This window comes from Tamandua tetradactyla, chromosome X (assembly GCF_023851605.1).
Source record: "Tamandua tetradactyla isolate mTamTet1 chromosome X, mTamTet1.pri, whole genome shotgun sequence".
Lineage (NCBI taxonomy): Eukaryota > Metazoa > Chordata > Mammalia > Pilosa > Myrmecophagidae > Tamandua > Tamandua tetradactyla.
Genome location: NC_135353.1, coordinates 46,992,038 through 47,012,808, shown reverse-complemented (window position 1 = coordinate 47,012,808; position 20,771 = coordinate 46,992,038). Strand labels below are relative to the sequence as shown.

General features: G+C 40.2%; 1 protein-coding gene and 1 non-coding gene across 2 annotated transcripts; both read right to left on the bottom strand.

Moving 5' to 3' along the window:
* Positions 1-8,144: 8,144 nt before the first annotated feature.
* RPL39 (ribosomal protein L39) lies at positions 8,145-11,910 on the bottom strand. The gene is made up of 3 exons (XM_077147053.1): positions 11,527-11,910; positions 9,985-10,088; positions 8,145-8,381 (listed from the first exon to the last, which is right to left on the bottom strand). The coding sequence occupies exons 1-3, from the start codon at positions 11,704-11,706 to the stop codon at positions 8,333-8,335; spliced, it is 333 nt and encodes a 110-aa protein (XP_077003168.1). The 5' UTR covers positions 11,707-11,910; the 3' UTR covers positions 8,145-8,332.
* On the bottom strand, positions 9,003-9,132 carry LOC143672354 (small nucleolar RNA SNORA69). The gene has a single exon (XR_013169808.1). It is a non-coding gene; the product is annotated as a small nucleolar RNA SNORA69 (small nucleolar RNA).
* Positions 11,911-20,771: the final 8,861 nt, after the last annotated feature.

The window sequence follows — 20,771 nt, the reverse complement described above, 5'->3', positions numbered from 1 at the left end:
AATGTATTCACATGCTGGAACACTATACAGACATGAAAATAAACGATCTGTAACAGCATACAACATGGATCAATCTCACATGATGGTGAGAAAAAGAAGCAAGACAGGATAGAGTATAGAGTTTATTATTTATTTATATAAAATTAAAAAACAGGCAAAACTCATCTCTGCTGTTAGAAGCTAGGACAATGGTTACACTTGGGAGTAATGGGTGATTGGAAGGGGACATAAGGGGTGTCTGGGATACTGACAATGTTCTTTCTTGATCTGGGTAGTACTGACATGACCAGATTCACCTTATGAAAATTAATTGAGCACTTATAAGTGCACTTTTCTGTTTTTGTTTTGTTTTATTTCAAGAGCTTTTAAAAATAGCCCATAATTCCAGTATTGATAGTAGTTCCTTGGAGGGAGGGGTTTAACTTTTAAACTTTTTTTCTTTGTGTGTGGGTTTAAAACTTCCAGTCATCCCAAAAAAGTATGTTCTTTGATCCTCGTTCAATATTGCTGGGTGGGAGCTTTTTTATTGTTTCCATGGAGATGTGACCCCCTCAACTGCAGGTGTTAACTTTTGAACTTTCCATGGAGATGTGTCTCCACCCATTCACAGTGGGGTTGCTTACTGGAGCCCTTTAAGAGGGAATTATTTTTGAAAAAAGCTTCAGGGCTGACAAAGCCTACACAGTCAGAGACCTTTGGAGATGCAGAAGAAAAATACCCCCAGAAAGCCTTATGAAATGAGAAGAGAAAGCTAGCAGACGTTGCCATGTGCCTTCCCAGCTGACAGGGGTGTTCTGGACCCATCAGCCTTTCTTGAATCAAGGCATCATTCCCTGAATGCTTTAGTTCGGACATTTTCATGGCCTTAGAACTGTAAACTTGTAATTTAATAAATTCCCCCCTTTTTAAAAGCCATTCCATTTCTGGTATATTGCATTCTGGCAGCCTTAACAAACGAAAACATCTTTGCTTCCCCTAGAAATTGTTTCTGGTCTGGCATACTCTGCTGGTCTCTGCTTTATTGGTGTGTTTTTCTGTTATTTTCCTCACAGCTATTATATGCATCTTTGTCTTTGTGAAACATCTCTAAACCACCTTTATCATCAGCTCTGCTAGAATCTAAATTATTCAAATTGATCAAGTGAACATAGTTTTGTTTAGGGTCAAGGCTGAGAGCCAGTCCTGGCCTGCTGCCCCTGCTACAGCCCCCTTCAGTAGCTTCTGATTTGCAGCCCCAAGTGGCCTGGTGAGTGACTGTGCTTCAAGTGCAGGGGAGGAGAAGGTGCATGGCAATGAATGGCCCCAGACCTGGAGCCCCAGACAATAGTGCCATTCCCAACTCACGATCTGTGCCTACCTAATTCTCCATATCCTTGCACTAGCACCTTAAACTCCAGCTAGGTATCCCCACATGGGCTCATGCATTTGCACACGTGCGCGCGTGCGCGCACACACACACACACACACACACACACACACACACACACACACACACACATATACGCCACCCCACCACTGTCTCCCCTCTTGTGAACCTGGGTGAGGCCTTCCCAAGCAAGAAAGTTACCACTCCTTCATTCATTCCTGTATACATACATACTAAGACATGTTTTATACTACCATTGTGCACTTGCACGCCTATTTCCTCCTCCATTCATCCATTCATTCACTCCCTCCTTCCTTCACTCATTCAACATACTTACTGAGCACTGCCTTGAGAACAGACAGTAGTGGACAAAACAGACCGATTCCTATCCTTGAGCTCAAATTCTATCGAGGAAGGAAGACATTAATTAATTAGCCACACATATGACTTCCCAGTTACGTCTGGGAAAGAAACTCAAAGGGTGACTTGAGGTAGTAAGCAGAAGATGTACCTTGATTTGGGGAGGGGGCAGTCAAGGGAGGTGGAAGTGGGAGTTGGAAATGGCATTACTGTTTGGGGCTCCAGGTCTGGGGCCATCTCCGTGGAGGTGAAATAAAAGTTGATACCTGAAGGACGAATGGGCTTTAATCAGATGAAGAGAGGGAAAAGCATTGCAGATTGAGAGATTAGCACACAGGAAGGCTCTGAGACAGAGTGAAACTTGGTGCTTTGAGGGACAAAGAAACTGGTTTGGTTGAATCCAGTTAAGTGAAGAGGGAATAGAAGCCACGTCATGCTCCTTCTGGACCATTTTAAGGATTAAGGCATATCCCAAGAGCTGTGTGAAGAAAGAAAGGAGAGGTATTGAACAGATTTGTCGTCTTGGAAAGCAGTGCCTCTAGGCCAAGGTTTCTCAACTTCAGCACTATCGACATTGGGCTGGATAATTCATTATTGTTGGGGGCTGTGTATGTTATAGGATGTTTCACAGCATTACTGGTCTCTATCCACCAGGTGTCAGCTGCACCTTTCCCCCAAGTTGTGTCAACCAGAATGTCTAAGACAATGCAAAATGTCCCCTGGAGGGCAAAATCAACCCCTGGTTAAGAATGACTATGCCATAAGCAGTGTGGACAATCAAAGCAATAGGCTGAGCCCCCAATCTTGAGGTTTGTTCATATGAAACTTAACCCCACAAAGGATGGGTCAAGCCTACTTAAAATTAGGCCTAAGAGTCACTCCCAAGAGAGCCTCTTTTGTTGTTCAGATGTGGCCTCTCTCTCCAGCCAACACAACAAGCAAACTCACCACCCTCCCCCGGTCTATGTGGGACATGACTCCCAAGGGTATGGACCTTCCTGGCAATGTAGGACAGAAATTCTAGAATGAGCTGAGACTCAGCATCAAGGGATTGAGAAAACCTGCTCGACCAAAAGGGGGAAGAGTGAAAAGAGACAAAATAAAGTGTCAATGGCTGAGAGATTCCAAACAGAGTCCAGAGGTTATCCTGGAGGTTATTCTTACTCACTAAATAGATATCACCTTGTTAGTCAAGATGCAATGGAGAGAGGGCGGGGCACGGTGGCTCAGCAAGCAAGAATGCTTGCCTGCCATGCCAGAGGACCCAGGTTCGATTCCTGGTGCCTGCCCATGTACAAAAAAAAAAAAAAAAAAAAAGATGTAATGGAGAGGCTGCAGGTAACTGCCTGAAAATATAGAGCTGTCTTCCAGTAGCCATGTCTCTTGAAGATGATTGTATAATGATACAGCTTTCACAATGTGATGTGTGATTGTGAAAACCTTGTGTCTGATGCTCCATTTATCTACCTACCTTATCAACAGATGAGTAAAACATATGGAATGGAATAAAAATAAATAATAGGAGGAACAAATGTTAAAATAAATTTAGATTGAAATGCTAGTGATCAATGAAAGGGAGGGGTAAGGAGTATGGTACGTATGAATTTTTTTCTGTTGTCTTTTTATTTTTTTCTGAATTGATGTAAATGTTCTAAGAAATGATCATGATGATGAATATGTAACTATGTGATGATATTGTGAATTACTGATTATATATGTAGAACGGAATGATCATAAAAAAATTAAAAATTAGAAAAAAATAAAAAAAAATGACTATGCCTGTCACATGAATGTGACTGTGTGATTGTGAAAACCTTGTGGGTGACACTCCCTTCATCCAGGGTACGGACAGATGTGTAAATAAGGACAAAAACTAAATAAATAACGGAAAGGGGGTAAGGGGTAAAAATTTAATAGATTGCAATACTAGTGGTCAATTAGAGGGAGGGGTAAGGGGTATGGGATGTATGGGTTTTTTTTTTTTTTTGCCTTTTTCTTTTTCTGGAGTGACTCAAATGTTCTAAAAACGATCATGGTGAAGAATACAGAACTACGTGATGATATTGTGAACCACTGTACAATATGGTTGGACTGTGTGTGTGGATATTTCTCAATAAAAATATTTTTTAAATTATCATGGTGATGAATACACAACTGTGTGATAATATTGTGAGCCATTGATTGTATCCTTTGGATGGACTGTGTGTACGTGAAGCTATTTTTTAAAAAAACAAAAGAATGACTGTGCTGGACCATTTACTTAGTTCAGCCTGATGTTTGTTTTCTAGGGTGAGGGTTCACCACATTTCCTCCTTTCACTCCCAGAGACACACTCCTACTGGTGCACATGCACAGTGCCTTGAGTGTGACAACCTCGAATGTCATACTTAACTCTGGCTCTCCAAACACTGACCAGTGCTTCACATAGGCAGGGGCTCTATGTTTGTTGGATGAACACTACTGAGTACAACATCATCAGGGAAGTGTAAAGGGTTATTGTTTTTACCTTCTTCTTTCCAAGAATCTCCCTCCCTATTCATTCCCATTCCTGCTAACAGCAGCTACCTGGGCCTGTTACAAACTCAAAAAACTACTCGTTGCTGTTAGCAGGAATGAGCGTTGCTTAACCTCTTTTATCTTATCTGTAAAACTGGACACTATCCGGTAGACCTTATCCTTTGTAGACATTGTAATTCAATCCTTACAAACCTGAGACCATGTTCCCAAAGCCAGTTCAGTGATGGAGCTAGGAGTCAACCGTAGGCCTGACTGCAAGGTCCAGAATTTTTCTTTTACTTTTTTTTTTTTACTGTATTTTATTTTATTTTTAAAATTTTATTTATTAAGCACACCAACATACAAACAAAACATTCTTACCATATGATCACTTCATTCCATATATACAATCAGTAACTCACAATATCATCACATATTTGTATATTCATCATTTGTTTATTTTTATTCCATATTTTACTGATCTGTTGATAAAAGGAGCATCAGACACAAGGTTTTCACAATCACAGTCACATTGTGAAAGCTATATCATTATTCAATCATCATCAAGAAACATGGCTACTGGAAGACAGCTCCACATTTTCAGGCAGTTCCCTCCAGCCTCTCCATTATATCATGGATAACAAGGTGATATCTACTTAATGCGTAAGAATAACCTCCAGGATAACCTCTCGACTCTGTTTGGAATCCCTCAGCCATTGACACTTTGTCTCATTTCACTCTTCCCCCTTTTGGTCGAGGTTTTCTCAATCCCTTGATGCTGACTCCCAGCTCAATCTACGATTTCCATCCCACATTAAGGCCCAGGAGTTTAACTGTCATCACTCTGACTCTTTTTTAAGGCCTTGAGGAGTTATTCCACCCCCTCCAAATTAAAATCCTAGAATTGATAAGGAACCCGGATATCATCCATCTAGTAGGTGACACAGCACACCAACCCCATGCCAGCTCTGCCTGACTCCTGAGTCGTCTCCCCTGTCAATCCCTCCCCACTACCTTCGCTCCACGGGCTTTATTTGAACTTTACCCAGCATACAGCACGTGTAAACTGGGGAAGGAATTAGATACCAAAGCTTTAATTCTGCTCCAATTCCTTTTCCTTTTAGTCTAAGTACTGAAAAAAGTGCTTTCATATACTACTTTTCATTCTCACAGCCCTATGAAGCCAGTCCTATTAGCCCCATGTTGCTGATGAAGACACTGAGACTCACAGGTGGTGAATGATGAAAAGCAGGGTTTGAATTCAGGCTGGTCATGCTCCAGTCTGCAAACTCTTGACTGCCACTCTGCTGCTGTCTCTCATTAGATCAACAGATAAACAGTATTACCACAGGGTAGGGTGACTTCAGGTCTTTCAAAGCTGACACGTCATGCTTTACTTCTTGTAGGTAAATGCCCTATTTCAGTAACTTCTTGAAATCTAAAACATCTCACAAGCTCCCACGCCTCCCTCCCTTCCCACTCACTACACAGATGAGGAAATGGGTACTGGCAGACAATTATACTAGCTGGAACCCAAACCCACATCCCAGACTCGGAGGCTCAAAAGAAACCCTATACAGAGCCATCCGCCACCCCTACTGTCCACATCACTTCCCTCTCAATTCTAATCCTACCTTTTCTAGAAATTCTATGTAAAGATGTGTGACCTTGGCCTTGTCACTTAGGCTCCCTGGGCTCAGTGGGAATGTCCCAAGCTATTATAATAACCTAGGCTATTTCTAATGGTCAGAAATTTCCGTGGCATGAGTGTTAACTGATCCAAGTCCCTCTGCTTTATACTTGAATAACATGCACATTAACATTCACCACCTGTTCAGTGGCAGCTGCCTTGGAGTATGAATGCAATTATCAACGCAATGAGAAAATACTTGAAATACAGAGGCCTGCAAGGGAAGATGTGTTCCAAAGGTTCTGGGGTTGGTTGGTCGTTCTACAGCCTACTCTGCAAATGTACAGGAAGCATGGTGGTCCTTAAGGTTTGCATTCAGTGTGGTTCTAGGCAGGAACCTCTTTGCTGCACAGTTCTCACTACCACTTGCTGCATGCTGTACACAGGCCTGGGGATCTACTGCCATTTGCCTTCTCAACTGCTGTCCTGCATAGGGCCTCTATGGGTAGGGAGTTACCACCAAACCTCATTTTCCTTTCCCTTGCTTGCAGTTTTACTAATTCTACAATCAGGGAACTTTATTCCCTTTCACAGATGTTTGCTATGGTTTGTGCATTGGCCTATATTAGCACTTATCACCTTCTAATAGTGTATTATAATTTATCCAGATTAATTTCAAGTATTTATAACAGTATCTGCCCCAGCACATGTATGTATTCATTTACAGAAACTTAAATGAGCATCTTACTCTCTAAATATTAAAATTATATTCATGAAGTTGCTAGTGGTTCTTTGTGAAGTGCTAAACATAAGCAATTCCCTGACGATTTTTCTTTTCAACAGGGAAACTAGAAGAGTTAAAGTGCACTACCTTTGTAAAAAGCCCATTAAGATTCAGGTACCTTAGAGCTTTGTTCCAGTATCCATGTTTCTTAAAGATGATTATATAATGATACAGCTTTTGCAATGTGACTGTGAAAACCTTGTGTCTGATGCACCTTTTATCTACGGTATGGACAGATGAGTAAAAAATATGGATAAAAATAAATATTAGGGGGAACAAAGTTTAAAATAAATTGAGTAGATTGAAATAGTGGTCAATGAAAGGTAAAGGGTATGGCATGTGTTCTAGTTTGCTAGCTGCTGGAATGCACCACACCAGAAACAGATTGGCTTTTAATAAAAGGGGATTTAATTTGTTAGTTCTTCAGAGGAAAGGCAGCTAGTTAACTTTCCACTGAGGTTCTTTCTTACGTGGGAAGGCACAGGATGGTCTCTTATGGCCTTCTCTCCAGGCCCTGGGTTCCAACAACTTTCACCGGGATGACTTCTTTCTGCCTCTCCAAAGGCCTGGGCTGAGCTGCTGAGTGCTGAGATGAGGAATGCCGAGCTGCTTAGACTGTGCTACCTCGCGCTCTTTCATTTAAGCACCAGCCAATTGAGTCAAACATCACTCATTGCAGCAGACACACCTCCTAGCCAACTGCAGATGTAATTAGCAACAGATGAGGTTCACGTACCATTGGCTTATGTCCACAGCAACAAGACTAGGTATGCTCACCTGGCCAAGTTGACAACTGAATCTAACTAACACAGCATGTATGAATTTTTCTTTCTGGCAATGCAAATGTTGGAAAAAATGATCATGGTGATGAACACACAACTATATGATGATATTGTAAACTACTGGCTGTAATCATATCAAGAATGTTGGTATATCTTTTCATTGTTTATAAAATATTAAAAAAAGATTCAGGCACTTTAACTTAGCCATACAGCTCTTCTGTATGGCAAGCCACACCATCAGCCCTTGACTGAACAATTAACCTAGATCTTTTAAGCAAGAGTAAATTCTCCTGAATCCAGGTGTTCAAATCAGGGTTTGGTATTTTTCTGTCAAGGGCCAAATATTTATAAATATTATTTATAAGGAACAGCAGGTCACATGATCTCCACTGCAATAGGGTAACAGGCACAAAAAAAATTGTAAATGAATGAGTATGGGTGTGTTTCAACAAAATTTTACTTATGGACACACACACACACAAATGTGAATTTCATCCAATTTTCAAATGTCAGTGACGGTGTTGTACCTGTGCCATCCAGTAGAGTTAGCCACCAGTCATATGAAGCTAGCTAAATATACTAAAAAAAAATAATAATTTAAAAACCTGTTGCAGAAAGAACATTTATATCATTGCAGAATGTTCTATCAAACAGTGCTATGCTAGATTATCTGACTGGGGGATGGGGGATAAATTCAGTATTTCATAAACCAGAATAAAACAGTAGTTCAAATAAAAAGTCTCACATATTTATTACTGAACCAATTTATTTATGCAAAAGCATAAAAACAAGGAAAACTCAGGTTTTCGCCCAATAAAATTAAGTCCAACTATTCAGAGAGGATGACTTCTTCACCTTAAAGGTGCTAGTGAATGTGGCACAGCATCAACATGTGTGCCATCATGTATGATTCCTTACAGACCCAGCTTGGTTCTTCTCCAATGTCTCCTCTTGGAGTTGTACCTACATAGAAACAAACTACAAGTTACAAAAGCATTCTGACTGATTTCTGGCCCATGCATTTCCCAAACAAACAAGCAAATAAATGAAAAACCAAACCAAACAAAAATTCAACAAATGGTACTGCAATGACGGGATACTCACATAGAAAAAGAATGAAATGTGACCCCCACCATACAGCATACAAAGGAGAAAAAAAAGCAGCCTGACCTCACTTTAGCTGTTCTCCACAGCCACAAACCTTGCCCTTTAGGTACACCACAAAATCCTCTAAAGGCAAAAGGTTCCACCTTCCCTTCCTTTAACAAGTCTGGAGCTCTTTATGAAGAATAAAACAGACGATCTGCTAGATATGTTTACCTTTCAAAATGATCCAAGGCTAGGAATAAGTACTGGCTCTTAACTGCATGCAAATAGTGGGGAAGCTCTTCCCTCCAAGTGTACTCACCTCACCCACTTTTGATTCAGCAGACACATATTTTGAACTCTCCTTCTTTGTAAACTACTTCAAGAACAGTTACTTCTATATACTGGGTCACACAAAAGTTCCTACCTAATTTTTACAATAGACCATTTCATTACAATCCCAGATCAAGTGATTTGTGGAACCAAAAGCCATCTCAAAGTTGTCCATGTCGATCTGTCATGATTTTACCCATATGGGCAAAATCGGAAACTATCAACACAGCTTTTCTTTCAGCAGGATAATGTCAATACTTCCACAAAACGAAGCACTGAAATTGCAACCTGCTTTCAATACATTTAAAAAGTATTTTTCCATTGCCCCCTTTCCACTATTATGCTGGGAACACTGGGTTCTAAAATCTAGCTGTACCTGTAACAGTGAGCATCCTCTAAACATATTAGCACACATAAATAAAGGCCTATGTTTAGTAAAAAGTAGACCAATCGTAAAAATTAACCGGTCTACAAAGGTACAGTGTGGTGATTTTTCATGTCTTTTTAACTGGCTAAATGTATTTAGGAAACAGGTCAATTTTATTACTGACAATTCACATGTCATATCAGCCAACGAATGCCATTAAATCTGCCACAGAACCAAACCAAAGTTCTGTACTAGCTGATCATGCACTAGTATCTTCATGTTTCAAGTGGTGACCTACTTGCTAGGCCCACTTTACAGTGTTATACTGAACAATCTCGGCCTAGTATTATAAAAGTGCTTTGACGTTAAGAATTTTGGTAAGCCTTTCTTATGGACTTCTAGGCTCATATTTGGGAACAAGCCAGGAAACCTGATACTTCATTTTAAACAAATCAAAGTTCTGAAAACTGTTTAACACACTGGGGCTGTCACTGGCTGCGTGAACCTGGGCAACCGGCAAAGATTCTTTTTCCTCCTCTCATGGTCAGTCTTCAAGGCACACCTGGCTCAAATAGAAGTGGGCTAAGGCAGGCAAGAGACCCACGTTTTAGTCCCAGTTGTGCCTGGAGTTGGCCTGAAAGACCTCAGAGATACTAGTAATGTCTTCTTGAAAGATAAAGACTTTAATTCTATGTTTATGCCCCCCAAATAATGATTTAAAATTTAACAACAACAACAACAAAAAAAAACAAGCGGGGTAATGGAGGCAGAGGGTCTCACCTGATTTTATTGCCAGTTTTCATTCGAATCCATTGAGGAATTGGACGATTCTGTTTTTGTTTCTTGGCCAGGAATCGCTTGATTCTAAAAGTCTTATGAGAAGACTGAGGAGGAAATGTATTTAATTTAGACAATCACAATAGAGCTTGTCCAAATGATGCAAGTCAAGAATCCCCTCAAACCAACAAACACAGGAGTGGCCTAATATATACCCCAAACATTCTTCTCAATGCTATACACATCATGCCCTTTGTTCCTCACAACTTCTGGGATTCAAATCCAGGTCATCTGCTCCAAGGCCCGATCACTTTCAAGTCTACCCTGTTGTCACCCAAAGACTCAGAAGACAGCATAAGGGATGGCTGAGGCTGGGAAGGCTTGGCTTCCTAGACAGAGTACAACTTCCAATCAACGAGAACAATATCACTTACAAGTCAACAGGTCTCAGTGCCCTATTTGGTAAAATGGGTCTACCTCTTTTCAAGGTTCATAGTGAGGATAACTAAAATTATTTATGCAGAAGTGCCTGGCAGCCAGTAGCTCTCTTCTCCGCCACTCACCACTTTGGTAATAACCCCAACTCAACCACTGGAGTCTAAATGTCACTTTTTCAAGGACGACCTCCAAATTTCCCGTTGCATCTTTTAGCTTTCACGAAGAATCTGGGTCCTCTAATTCCAACCCTCTTCCCACCAAGATATGCACGACAATTGAACGAAATGGCATAAGGACTGGTCTACAACTCGGCCCAACATATTCTTGCAAAAAGGGGCCATTAAAAAGCAAAGACAAAAAAGTCCTCTTTCCCAGCACACGGAGGTAGTTATGGTAAATTTTCTGTCAGGTAATAAACTAAATAAAACAGCTGATAATGATGGCCTCCCATGTCTAAAAGCTTATAAACATTTTAAATTTTTCATCAAGTATTACAGAAAAACCTGTTAACAGTGACTGATTGGCAGTTAGCTTTCACTAAGAACGCCCGAATGGGTTCACACCACAGCACCCCTTGTTCCAGCCGCTGCCACGACGTTCAAGGCTGTGAATACACGCCTTACGGTACGCTCCTGGCCCCCAGGTTAAAAACCTTCCGCAAACCAGTAGCCCACATTCCTCCCCCAATACCCAACATATTCCACAAGCCAAGAGCAGCCCTCAACCGGTCCGCGGTTTCAGGAGTGTCCCCCACCTTCACCCTCGACAGCTCTCCCTACTCCAATGATAGCAGCACGCTCCAGGCCTGGGACTTCGGCCTCAACCCGGACAGCCCCGGTAGACAGGCGACAGGAAGCATAAATCTCTACCCGTCTCGGAGGCGGCCCGGCACAAAAAAAAAATGCCCTCTTGGGCCCAGCGGCACCAGCGCAGCCACCCCCTGCCGAGGTGCACGTTAGCGTCCCGCCAGGCCCACGTACTGGAGCGGTGGCCAAAGTTGGCTTTCCCTTGAAAAAGCCTTAGAGAGGTCCCCTCATCTCGATACTCTGCGCGCGGCCCCAGGTCTTGGGAAGCCGCCCCGCGGCCGATGGCGACGGATTAGCTTACCATGTCGAAGGTAACAATCAAGCCCGCACACAACGATGGCGGACGAGGAGAAAGAGAGGGAAGCGAACGGAAGGACGCGTTTAGAAGGCGCCTCCGGAGGCGGGGCTTGGGAGATAACGTCAGGCACAGAGCACCGCCTCTTAATGTCCCGTCGGTCTGCACTCCCGTGGGAAATTGCATCAGGTCTGTGCGGAATTGAATTCGTTTTGACTCACTGTCGCGAATGGCTGCCCCAGGAGTCCGTCGGTGTGCTAGAACACCACTCTGTTCAGCGGGTGAGGGAGATAGCCTGTGATAAATGCAAAAGTAGAAGCCCTTCGCAGTACACAGGGGGCAGGGCTAACTCCTAGGAAGCGCGGAAAGGGCCTCAGGCCGAACCACGGGATCGTAGGTCCTGAGCTTGGGAGGAAGCGCGCGGAGGGGCGGGGCCTGGGAAGTCGTTGCCGAGACAGGCCGGCTTTTTTAAAAGACCTGGAAATACTTTCTGCCAAGCTGGTAGAGGCAGTGGTATTGCAGAAGGTGGGAGAGGACAAAGCGGACCCTGTAAGCCTAGGGACAGCCCTTAGGCTTTTAAGCCTAGGCAAATGGTTGCCAATAAAGGTTTTAAACTGAGAAAAGTAGGGGCATAACCTCGTCTTTGGCTACTAGGAAGCCCAGACTGGCATTGTAGTCCGCTTTTGGCAAAACATGCGAGAATTAATGGAATTAGTTTTGGCTATAAACGTTGCCCGTTTCCATCATTTTTCTTCTCCCCACTCGATAAATCTTTGCACTCACCTCTGACATTTTGCAGCAATGGATTATGGCAAGGATTTTTGACCTGAGGTTCATGTATAGAATTGAGAGGGTCACAAAACTGACTGAACTTGAGCTCTTTCTCCATTTACAAACGTAGGTAACAAACCGCGGTGATATTGGTAGTACAATAGAAGTCATATATGGTGTCATATAATATTACCGTTGATGCTGATGTTCTGAAATATTTATCATCAATTCTTTGAAATTACTGTAGTTGTTAGACCCACAAGTAGAACTGTTAAGAAACCCATATGTTACCAGACCCTGCATCAAATATTCTGCCTCCTTCCTGTTACTATAGATGAAGTGTTCTTGTTTTGGCCAGCCTTTCTACTTGTGCCCTAACCCCACTTGTTTATTCATGAACCCTGATCTGGGAGTTTTTCCCTTTGTCCTACGTCAACAATTTTTTGCATCCCACTGGATTGGTAAATAAGCTTTTTTTCTCCCATTTTAAAAAACTGCTATTCATGGTGAAGAATGCACAACTATGTGATGATATTGTGAGGTATTGATTGTATAATATGGTTGGACTGTACGTGTATGGATATTTCTCAATAAAAATATTTAAAAAGAACAGCCCGCAAAGCAACATAAAGTTTTATTGTGACTACTACCATACATACTTCACCCATTGACTCTCCATCTGTGAGAAAGACACACTGCAATGATACGAAACACAAAGAGAATGTGAAAGACTGCTATTAGAAATGGATGGAAAGCCTTAGAACTGTAAACTAGCAACTTATTAAATTCCGTTAAAAAAAAAAGAAATGGATGGAAGAGCAAGCTCAGAGCCTGATTGTCAAAACAACCTTTGCATTTCAACAAAGAACATACCTCCTACTCCATTTTTCTGCTCCTCCTCCTTCAGGGGCGATGATCCCACCTATCCCCAGTCTCCCAGGCCCCCCTGGGGCTGGGATGATCCAGCACTCTGTATGCCCCACCCCCCATAATGCCAATGATGGGCCTTCCTCCTCCTGGGATAATGCCAGTGGGACTTGCCACTGGAATGAGACTACATGCCAATGATGCCTTGACCCCCAATGATGAGACCTCCTGCCGGCCTCATGATGGTGCCCACTCGGCCACGAATGACCTGACCAGACAGATAAGGATAGAGGGGCTCTTCTTTGAATCAGTTTTATATTTCTTCACCAGGAGATATGGTGCTGTGAGTTTGTTGTTTTCTAACACTATGACAAGGAAGATTTGTGCCCCATTCCTATCAAAAAAAAAAAAGCATAGTTTTGGAGGGGATTAGTGGGACGAAAAAAGTAATTTTCATTTGTGTTATGAAATGTTGTGCTGGTTTGAAAAGATGTGTGTCCCCTAGAAAAGCCATGTTTTAATCCTTATCCCGTTTTGTAAAGACAGCCGTTTCTTCTAATCCCTATTCAGCGTTGTATGTTTGAAACTAATTAGATCATCTCCCTGGAGATGTGATGTAATCGAGAGTGGTTGTTAAACTGGATTAACTGATGACATGTCTCCACCCATTTGGGTGGGTCTTGATTAGTTTGTGAAGTCCTATAAAAGAGGAAACATTTTGGAGATAAGAGATTCAGAGGGAGCAGAGAATGCTGCAGCACCACGAAGCAGAGAGTCCACGATCCAGCGACCTTTGGAGATGAAGGAGGAAAATGCCTCCTGGGGAGCTTCATGAAACCGGGAGCCGGGAGAAGAAGCTAGCAGATGATGCCATGTCCGCCATGTGCCCTTCCAGATGAGAGAGAAACTGTGACTGTGTCTGCCATGTACCTTCTAACATGAGAGAGAAACCCTGAACTTCATTGGCCTTCTTGAACCAAGGTATCTTTACCTGGATGCCTTTGATTGGACATTTCTATAGACTTGTTTTAATTGGAACATTTTCTCGGCCTTAGAACTGTAAACTAGCAACTTATTAAATTCCCCCTTTTAAAAGCCATTCTATTTCTGGTATATTGCATTCCGGCAGCCAGCAAACTAGAACAAATGTTGTCAACTCTTATAGTAAAAAAAAAAAAAATTTTTTAAAGATCAAAAAAAAGAAACAACTGCTATTCACCCCAATTGCTTTTACAGCTCCTGCTTCTTTCCCTCCTTTTTATGACAAAATTCTGAAAGATTTGTTTATACTCATTGTTTTCAATTTCCTCCTGTTCACATTTTTTGTAAATTGAGATATAACTTACCTACCATAAAATTCACCAGTTTAAAGCATATAATCCAGTGTTTTTTCCTAGTATATTTACAAGGTTGTACAAATTGCATCATTATCTAATTCCAGAACATTTTCATTACCCCAAAAAGAAACCCTATAGCCATTAGCATTCACTCCCCCTTCCTCCCTACTCCAAGTCTCTGGCAACAAACAATCTAATTTTTATCTCTATGAATTTGCCTATCCTAGTCTGGACATTTCATATAAATAAGGAATATAACATATGGTCTTTTGTGTCTGGCTTCTTTCACTTAGCGTAATATTTTCAAGGTTCATCCATGTTGTTGCATGTATCAGAACTCCATTCCTTTCAATAGCTGAATAATATTCCATTGTATGAATATTGTACATTTTGTTTATCCATTCATTAGTCGATGGTCATTTGCGTTGTTTTTATGGTTGAGCTATTATGAGTAATACTGCTATGAACGTTTACATGTATACCTTTGTACGGAAATGTTTTAAATATTTCTTTTTAAATTTATCAATTAAAAAAATTTAACAAATGCACTAAAACATTAACGTGATCATTCCATTCTACATATATAATCAGTAAATCACAATATCATCACTTAGTTGCATACTCATCATTTCTTAGAACATTTGCATCATTTCAGAAAAAGAATTAAAAAGACAACAGAAAAAGAAAGAAAATGAAAACTGAAAAAAAAGATTGTACATACCATATCCCTTACCCCTTGCTTTCATTGATTGCTAGCATTCAAACTAAATTTATTTTAACATTTGTTCCTCCTATTATTTATTTTTATTCCATATGTTCTACTCATCTGTTGACAAGGTAGATAAAAGGAGCATCAGACACAAGGTTTTCGCAATCACACGGTCACATTGTGAAAGCAATATCATTATTCAATCATCCTCAAGAAACATGGCTTCTGGAACACAGCTCTACACTTTCAGGCAGTTCCCTCCAGCCTCTCCATTACATCTTAAATAACAAGGTGATATCTACTTAATGTGTAAGAATAACCTCCAGGATAACCTCTCGACTCTGTTTGGAATCTCTCAGCCATTGACACTTTGTCCCATTTCACTCTTCCCTCTTTTGGTCGAGAAGGTTTTCTCAATCCCTTGATGCTGAGTCTCAGCTCATTCTAGGGTTTTTCTCAATCTCTTGATGCTGAGTCTCAGCTCATTCTAGGATTTCTGTCCCACGTGGCCAGGAAGGTCCACACCCCTGGGAGTCATGTCCCACATAGACAGGGGGAGGGTGGTGAGTTAGCTTGTGTTGGCTAGAGAGAGAGGCCACATCTGAGCAACAAAAGAGGCTCTCTTGGGGATGACTCTTAGGCCTAAATTTTAAGTAAGATTGACCTATCCTTTGTGGGGTTAAGTTTCATATGAACAAACCCCAAGACTGGGGGCTCAGCCTATAGCTTTGGTTGTCCACACTGCTTGTGAGAATATCAAGAATTCAACTTGGGGAAGTTGGATTTCTCCCGGTTCTCACCATTCCCCGAAGGCGACTTTGCAAATACTTTTCCACGCACTGATAGAAGCACTCTGGGATTCATCGGGGCATCACTCTGGATGAACAAAAAAAATCTCACATCCTACTGAGATTCCAAGTACTTATGGTGTTCAATCAAGCTATCTACATAAGTTATATGAGGAAATGCTCTAGTCAAAATATAAATTTTGTACCAAATGTTTTATTTTTAGTCTCACACATAAGGTGAAATTTTAAAATATAATTGCCATGTATTTTCAGCACCATGCAGTAATGACATTCCTATGTTCTTCCTCATGCACAAATATTTTTAAAATTTGTACATTTAGTCACTATCGTTATACACTCTAGGCATTCCTAGATTATACCATCTCAATCTTTAACGTCTATCTTTCTTTCTGATTTCATTTATGCCCCCAGCCCTCCTCCCTCTATCATTCTCACATGCAGCTTCATTCAGTGTTTTAACATAATTGTATTACAGTTATGTAGTATTGTGCTGTCCATTTCTGAGTTTTTATATTCAGTCCTGTTGCACAATCTATATCCCTTCAGCTCCAATTACCCAATTATCTTACTCTATTTCTATCTCCTGGTGGTCTCTGTTACCAACGAAATATTCCGAGTTTATTCACTAATGTCAGTTCATATCAGTGAGACCAGACAGTATTTGTCCTTTTGTTTCTGGCCAATCTCACTCAGCATAATGTCCTCAAGGTCCATCCATGTTGTTACATAGTTCATAACTTTATTCTGTCTTACAGCTGCATAATATTCCATCGTATGTATATACCACAGTTTGTTTAGCCACTTGTCTGTTGATGGACAGTTTGGCTGTTTCCATCTCTTTGCAATTGTAAATAATACTGCTATAAACATTGATGTGCAAATATCCGTTTGTATCTTTCGCTTATGTCCTTTGAGTAGCAACCTAGCAATGGTATTGCCAGGTCATATGGCAATTCTATATTCCGCTTTTTGAGGAACTGCCAAACTGCCTTCCACAGCGGTTGCACCATTTGACATTCCCACCAATAGTGAATAAGTGTGCCTCTTTCTCCATATCCTCTCCAGCACTTGTCATTTTCTGTTTTGTTGATAATGGCCATTCTGGTGGGTGTGAGATGATATCTCGTTGTGTTTTTTTTTTTTAACTTTTTTTATTAATTAAAAAAATTAACAAACAAAGCATTAAGATTTCATTCCATTCTAGATATACAATCAGCAATTCTTTTTTTTTTTTGGAACTTGAATAAATTGAAGCAGTTTATTGTTTAACAAAAGACTAAAAAATGAAGATACAAGATAGAAGATGAAAACAGAAGTAGACCTGAAAAACACTGAATTTTTCACAGAGAAATAAATGAAGTTTCATACACATACACACACTTACACACATGTGCAAAATTTAAGCAATAGCAAGTTAATTATTATGGAGAATAGAGAATAAAAAGAAAAAGTGGCTGACATTTTCTTAAAACTATAAAATGTATGAATCCATGTGTTCAGAAACAGAAAAATATTTCAATTAGGATAAAGAAAAAGGAATAAATATCTGGTGTTTAGACATTTTTGTTTAACCTTCAAAGCTACCTTTTGTCTTTCTCAAGTCTTCTTTGTTACCTGGAATCTAAACAAATTGGACTGTAACAAGGAGCTTTCTGCTTTCGGTTTTGTTGAATATGGCCAAGAGGTAAGTACTGGTTTGAAACTGTAATGTACAGAAGAGAAGCCATGTTCTTCTAATCATGATTCAGTCTTGCAGGGCAGACCTATTGTTTAGAGTGGAAACTTTGCTTAGGCTGTTTCTTTGGAGATGTAATCCACTCAGTTGTGACTGTGAGCATTTGATTAGATAATTTCCATGGGGTTGTGACTCCACACATGCAATATGGACCTTAGTTTACTAGAATCCTCAAAAGAGCCAACACAAGAAAACATTTTTGGAGGAAGAACAGACACAGACGTTTAGAGATACTGGGAGTGCTGACACAGATGCTTGGAAAGGCGTTAGAAACCAGATCCCAACAAATATTGCCAGGGGCCTTCCCTGAGATGTTAAGCAACTCAGAACTTGGAGAAAGCCAATATTGAGTATCTAAGAGAGAGCCTCCAGATGCTTGGAAAGGAAGCCACTGAAATCAGAAGCACAATGCAATGAACCATGAGCAAGGACCTCAGGCACCAGCCACATGACTTCCTAGTGGACAGAGAAATCCTAGACACCATTTGGCTTTTCTTCATGGTCAAGGTATCTATCTCTGGATTCCTTAGTTTGGACATTTTTATGGCCTTAGTACTGTAAACTTGTAACTTAATAAATCCCCTTTATAAAAGCCAATCCATTTCCTGTATATTTCATTCCATCAGCATTAACAAAGTGGAACAAGGGGTCTTTCACAAAATCAGATGGCAGGAGATTAGTGTTTTCAAAAGAGTTTATTCTCAGTTCTTATTTTGTGGATGACCCTGAGGCTGGTAGACTTTTTTTTTTTTATTAATTAACAGAAAAAAAAATTAACCCAACATTTAGAAATCATACCATTCTACATATGCAATCAGTAATTCTTAACATCATCACATAGATGCATGAATATTGTTTCTTAGTACATTTGCATCGGTTTAGAAGAACTAGCAACACAACCGAAAAAGATATAGAATGTTAATATAGAGAAAAAAATAAAAGTAATAATAGTAAAATCAAAACAAAACAACACAAAACAAAACAAAAACCTATAGCTCAGATGCAGCTTCATTCAGTGTTTTAACATGATTACTTTACAATTAGGTATTATTGTGCTGTCCATTTTTGAGTTTTTGTATCTAGTCCTGTTGCACAGTCTGTATCCCTTCAGCTTCAATTACCCATTGTCTTACCCTGTTTCTAACTCCTGCTGAACTCTGTTACCAATGACATATTTCAAGTTTATTCTCGAATGTCCGTTCACATCAGTGGGACCATACAGTATTTGTCCTTTAGTTTTTGGCTGGATTCACTTAGCATAATATTCTCTAGGTCCATCCATGTTATTACATGGTTCATAAGTTTATCTTGTCTTAAAGCTGCATAATATTCCATCGTATGTATATACCACAGTTTGTTTAGCCACTCTTCTGTTGATGGAGATTTTGGCTGTTTCCATCTCTTTGCAATTGTAAATAATGCTGCTATAAACATTGGTGTGCAAATGTCCGTTTGTGTCTTTGCCCTTAAGTCCTTTGAGTAGATACCTAGCAATGGTATTGCTGGGTCGTATGGCAGTTCTATATTCAGCTTTTTGAGGAACCGCCAAACTGCCTTCCACAGTGGTTGCACCCTTTGACATTCCCACCAACAGTGGATAAGTGTGCCTCTTTCTCCGCATCCTCTCCAGCACTTGTCATTTTCTGTTTTGTTGATAATGGCCATTCTGGTGGGTGTGAGATGATATCTCATTGTGGTTTTGATTTGCATTTCTCTAATGGCCAGGGACATTGAGCATCTCTTCATGTGCCTTTTGGCCATTTGTATTTCCTCTTCTGGTAGGTGTCTGTTCAAGTCTTTTTCCCATTTTGTAATTGGGTTGGCTGTCTTTTTGTTGTTGAGTTGAACAATCTCTTTATAAATTCTGGATACTAGACCTTTATCTGATATGTCGTTTCCAAATATTGTCTCCCATTGTGTAGGCTGTCTTTCTACTTTCTTGATGAAGTTCTTTGATGCACAAAAGTGTTTAATTTTGAGGAGCTCCCATTTATTTATTTCCTTCTTCAGTGCTCTTGCTTTATGTTTAAGGTCCATGAAACCACCTCCAATTGTAAGTTTCATAAGATATCTCCCTACATTTTCCTCTAACTGTTTTATGGTCTTAGACCTAATGTTTAGATCTTTGATCCATTTTGAGTTAATTTTTGTATAGGGTGTGAGATATGGGTCTTCTTTCATTGTTTTGCATATGGATATCCAGTTCTCTAGGCACCATTTATTGAAGAGACTGTTCTGTCCCAGGTGAGTTGGTTTGACTGCCTTATCAAAGATCAAATGTCCATAGATGAGAGGGTCTATATCTGAGCACTCTATTCGATTCCATTGGTCGATATATCTATCTTTATGCCAATACCATGCTGTTTTGACCACTGTGGCTTCATAATATGCCTTAAAGTCAGGCAGTGCAAGACCTCCAGCTTCGTTTTTTTTCCTCAAGATGTTTTTAGCAATTCGGGGCACCCTGCCCTTCCAGATAAATTTGCTTATTGGTTTTTCTATTTCTGAAAAATAAGTTGTTGGGATTTGATTGGTATTGCATTGAATCTGTAGATCAATTTAGGTAGGATTGACATCTTAACTATATTTAGTCTTCCAATCCATGAACACGGTATGCCCTTCCATCTATTTAGGTCTTCTGTGATTTCTTTTAACAGTTTTTTGTAGTTTTCTTTATATATGTTTTTTGTCTCTTTAGTTAAATTTATTCCTAGGTATTTCATTCTTTTAGTTGCAATTGTAAATGGGATTCGTTTCTTGATTTCCCCCTCAGCTTGTTCATTACTAGTGTATAGAAATGCTACAGATTTTTGAATGTTGATCTTGTAACCTGCTACTTTGCTGTACTCATTTATTAGCTCTAGTAGTTTTGTTGTGGATTTTTCCGGATTTTCGATGTATAGTATCATATCGTCTGCAAACAGTGATAGTTTTACTTCTTCCTTTCCAATTTTGATGCCTTATACTTCTTTTTCTTGTCTAATTGCTCTGGCTAGAACCTCCAACACAATGTTGAATAATAG

Excerpts from the sequence above, each read along its gene's own strand:
- RPL39 (XM_077147053.1), bottom strand. The coding sequence starts at position 11,706 with ATGCAATTTCCCACGGGAGTGCAGACCGACGGGACATTAAGAGGCGGT. Across the intron at positions 10,089-11,526 it reads TGATTGTTACCTTCGACATG|TCTTCTCATAAGACTTTTAG; the intron begins GTAAGCTAATCC and ends TTTCCTCCTCAG. Across the intron at positions 8,382-9,984 it reads AAAACTGGCAATAAAATCAG|GTACAACTCCAAGAGGAGAC; the intron begins GTGAGACCCTCT and ends GTTTCTATGTAG.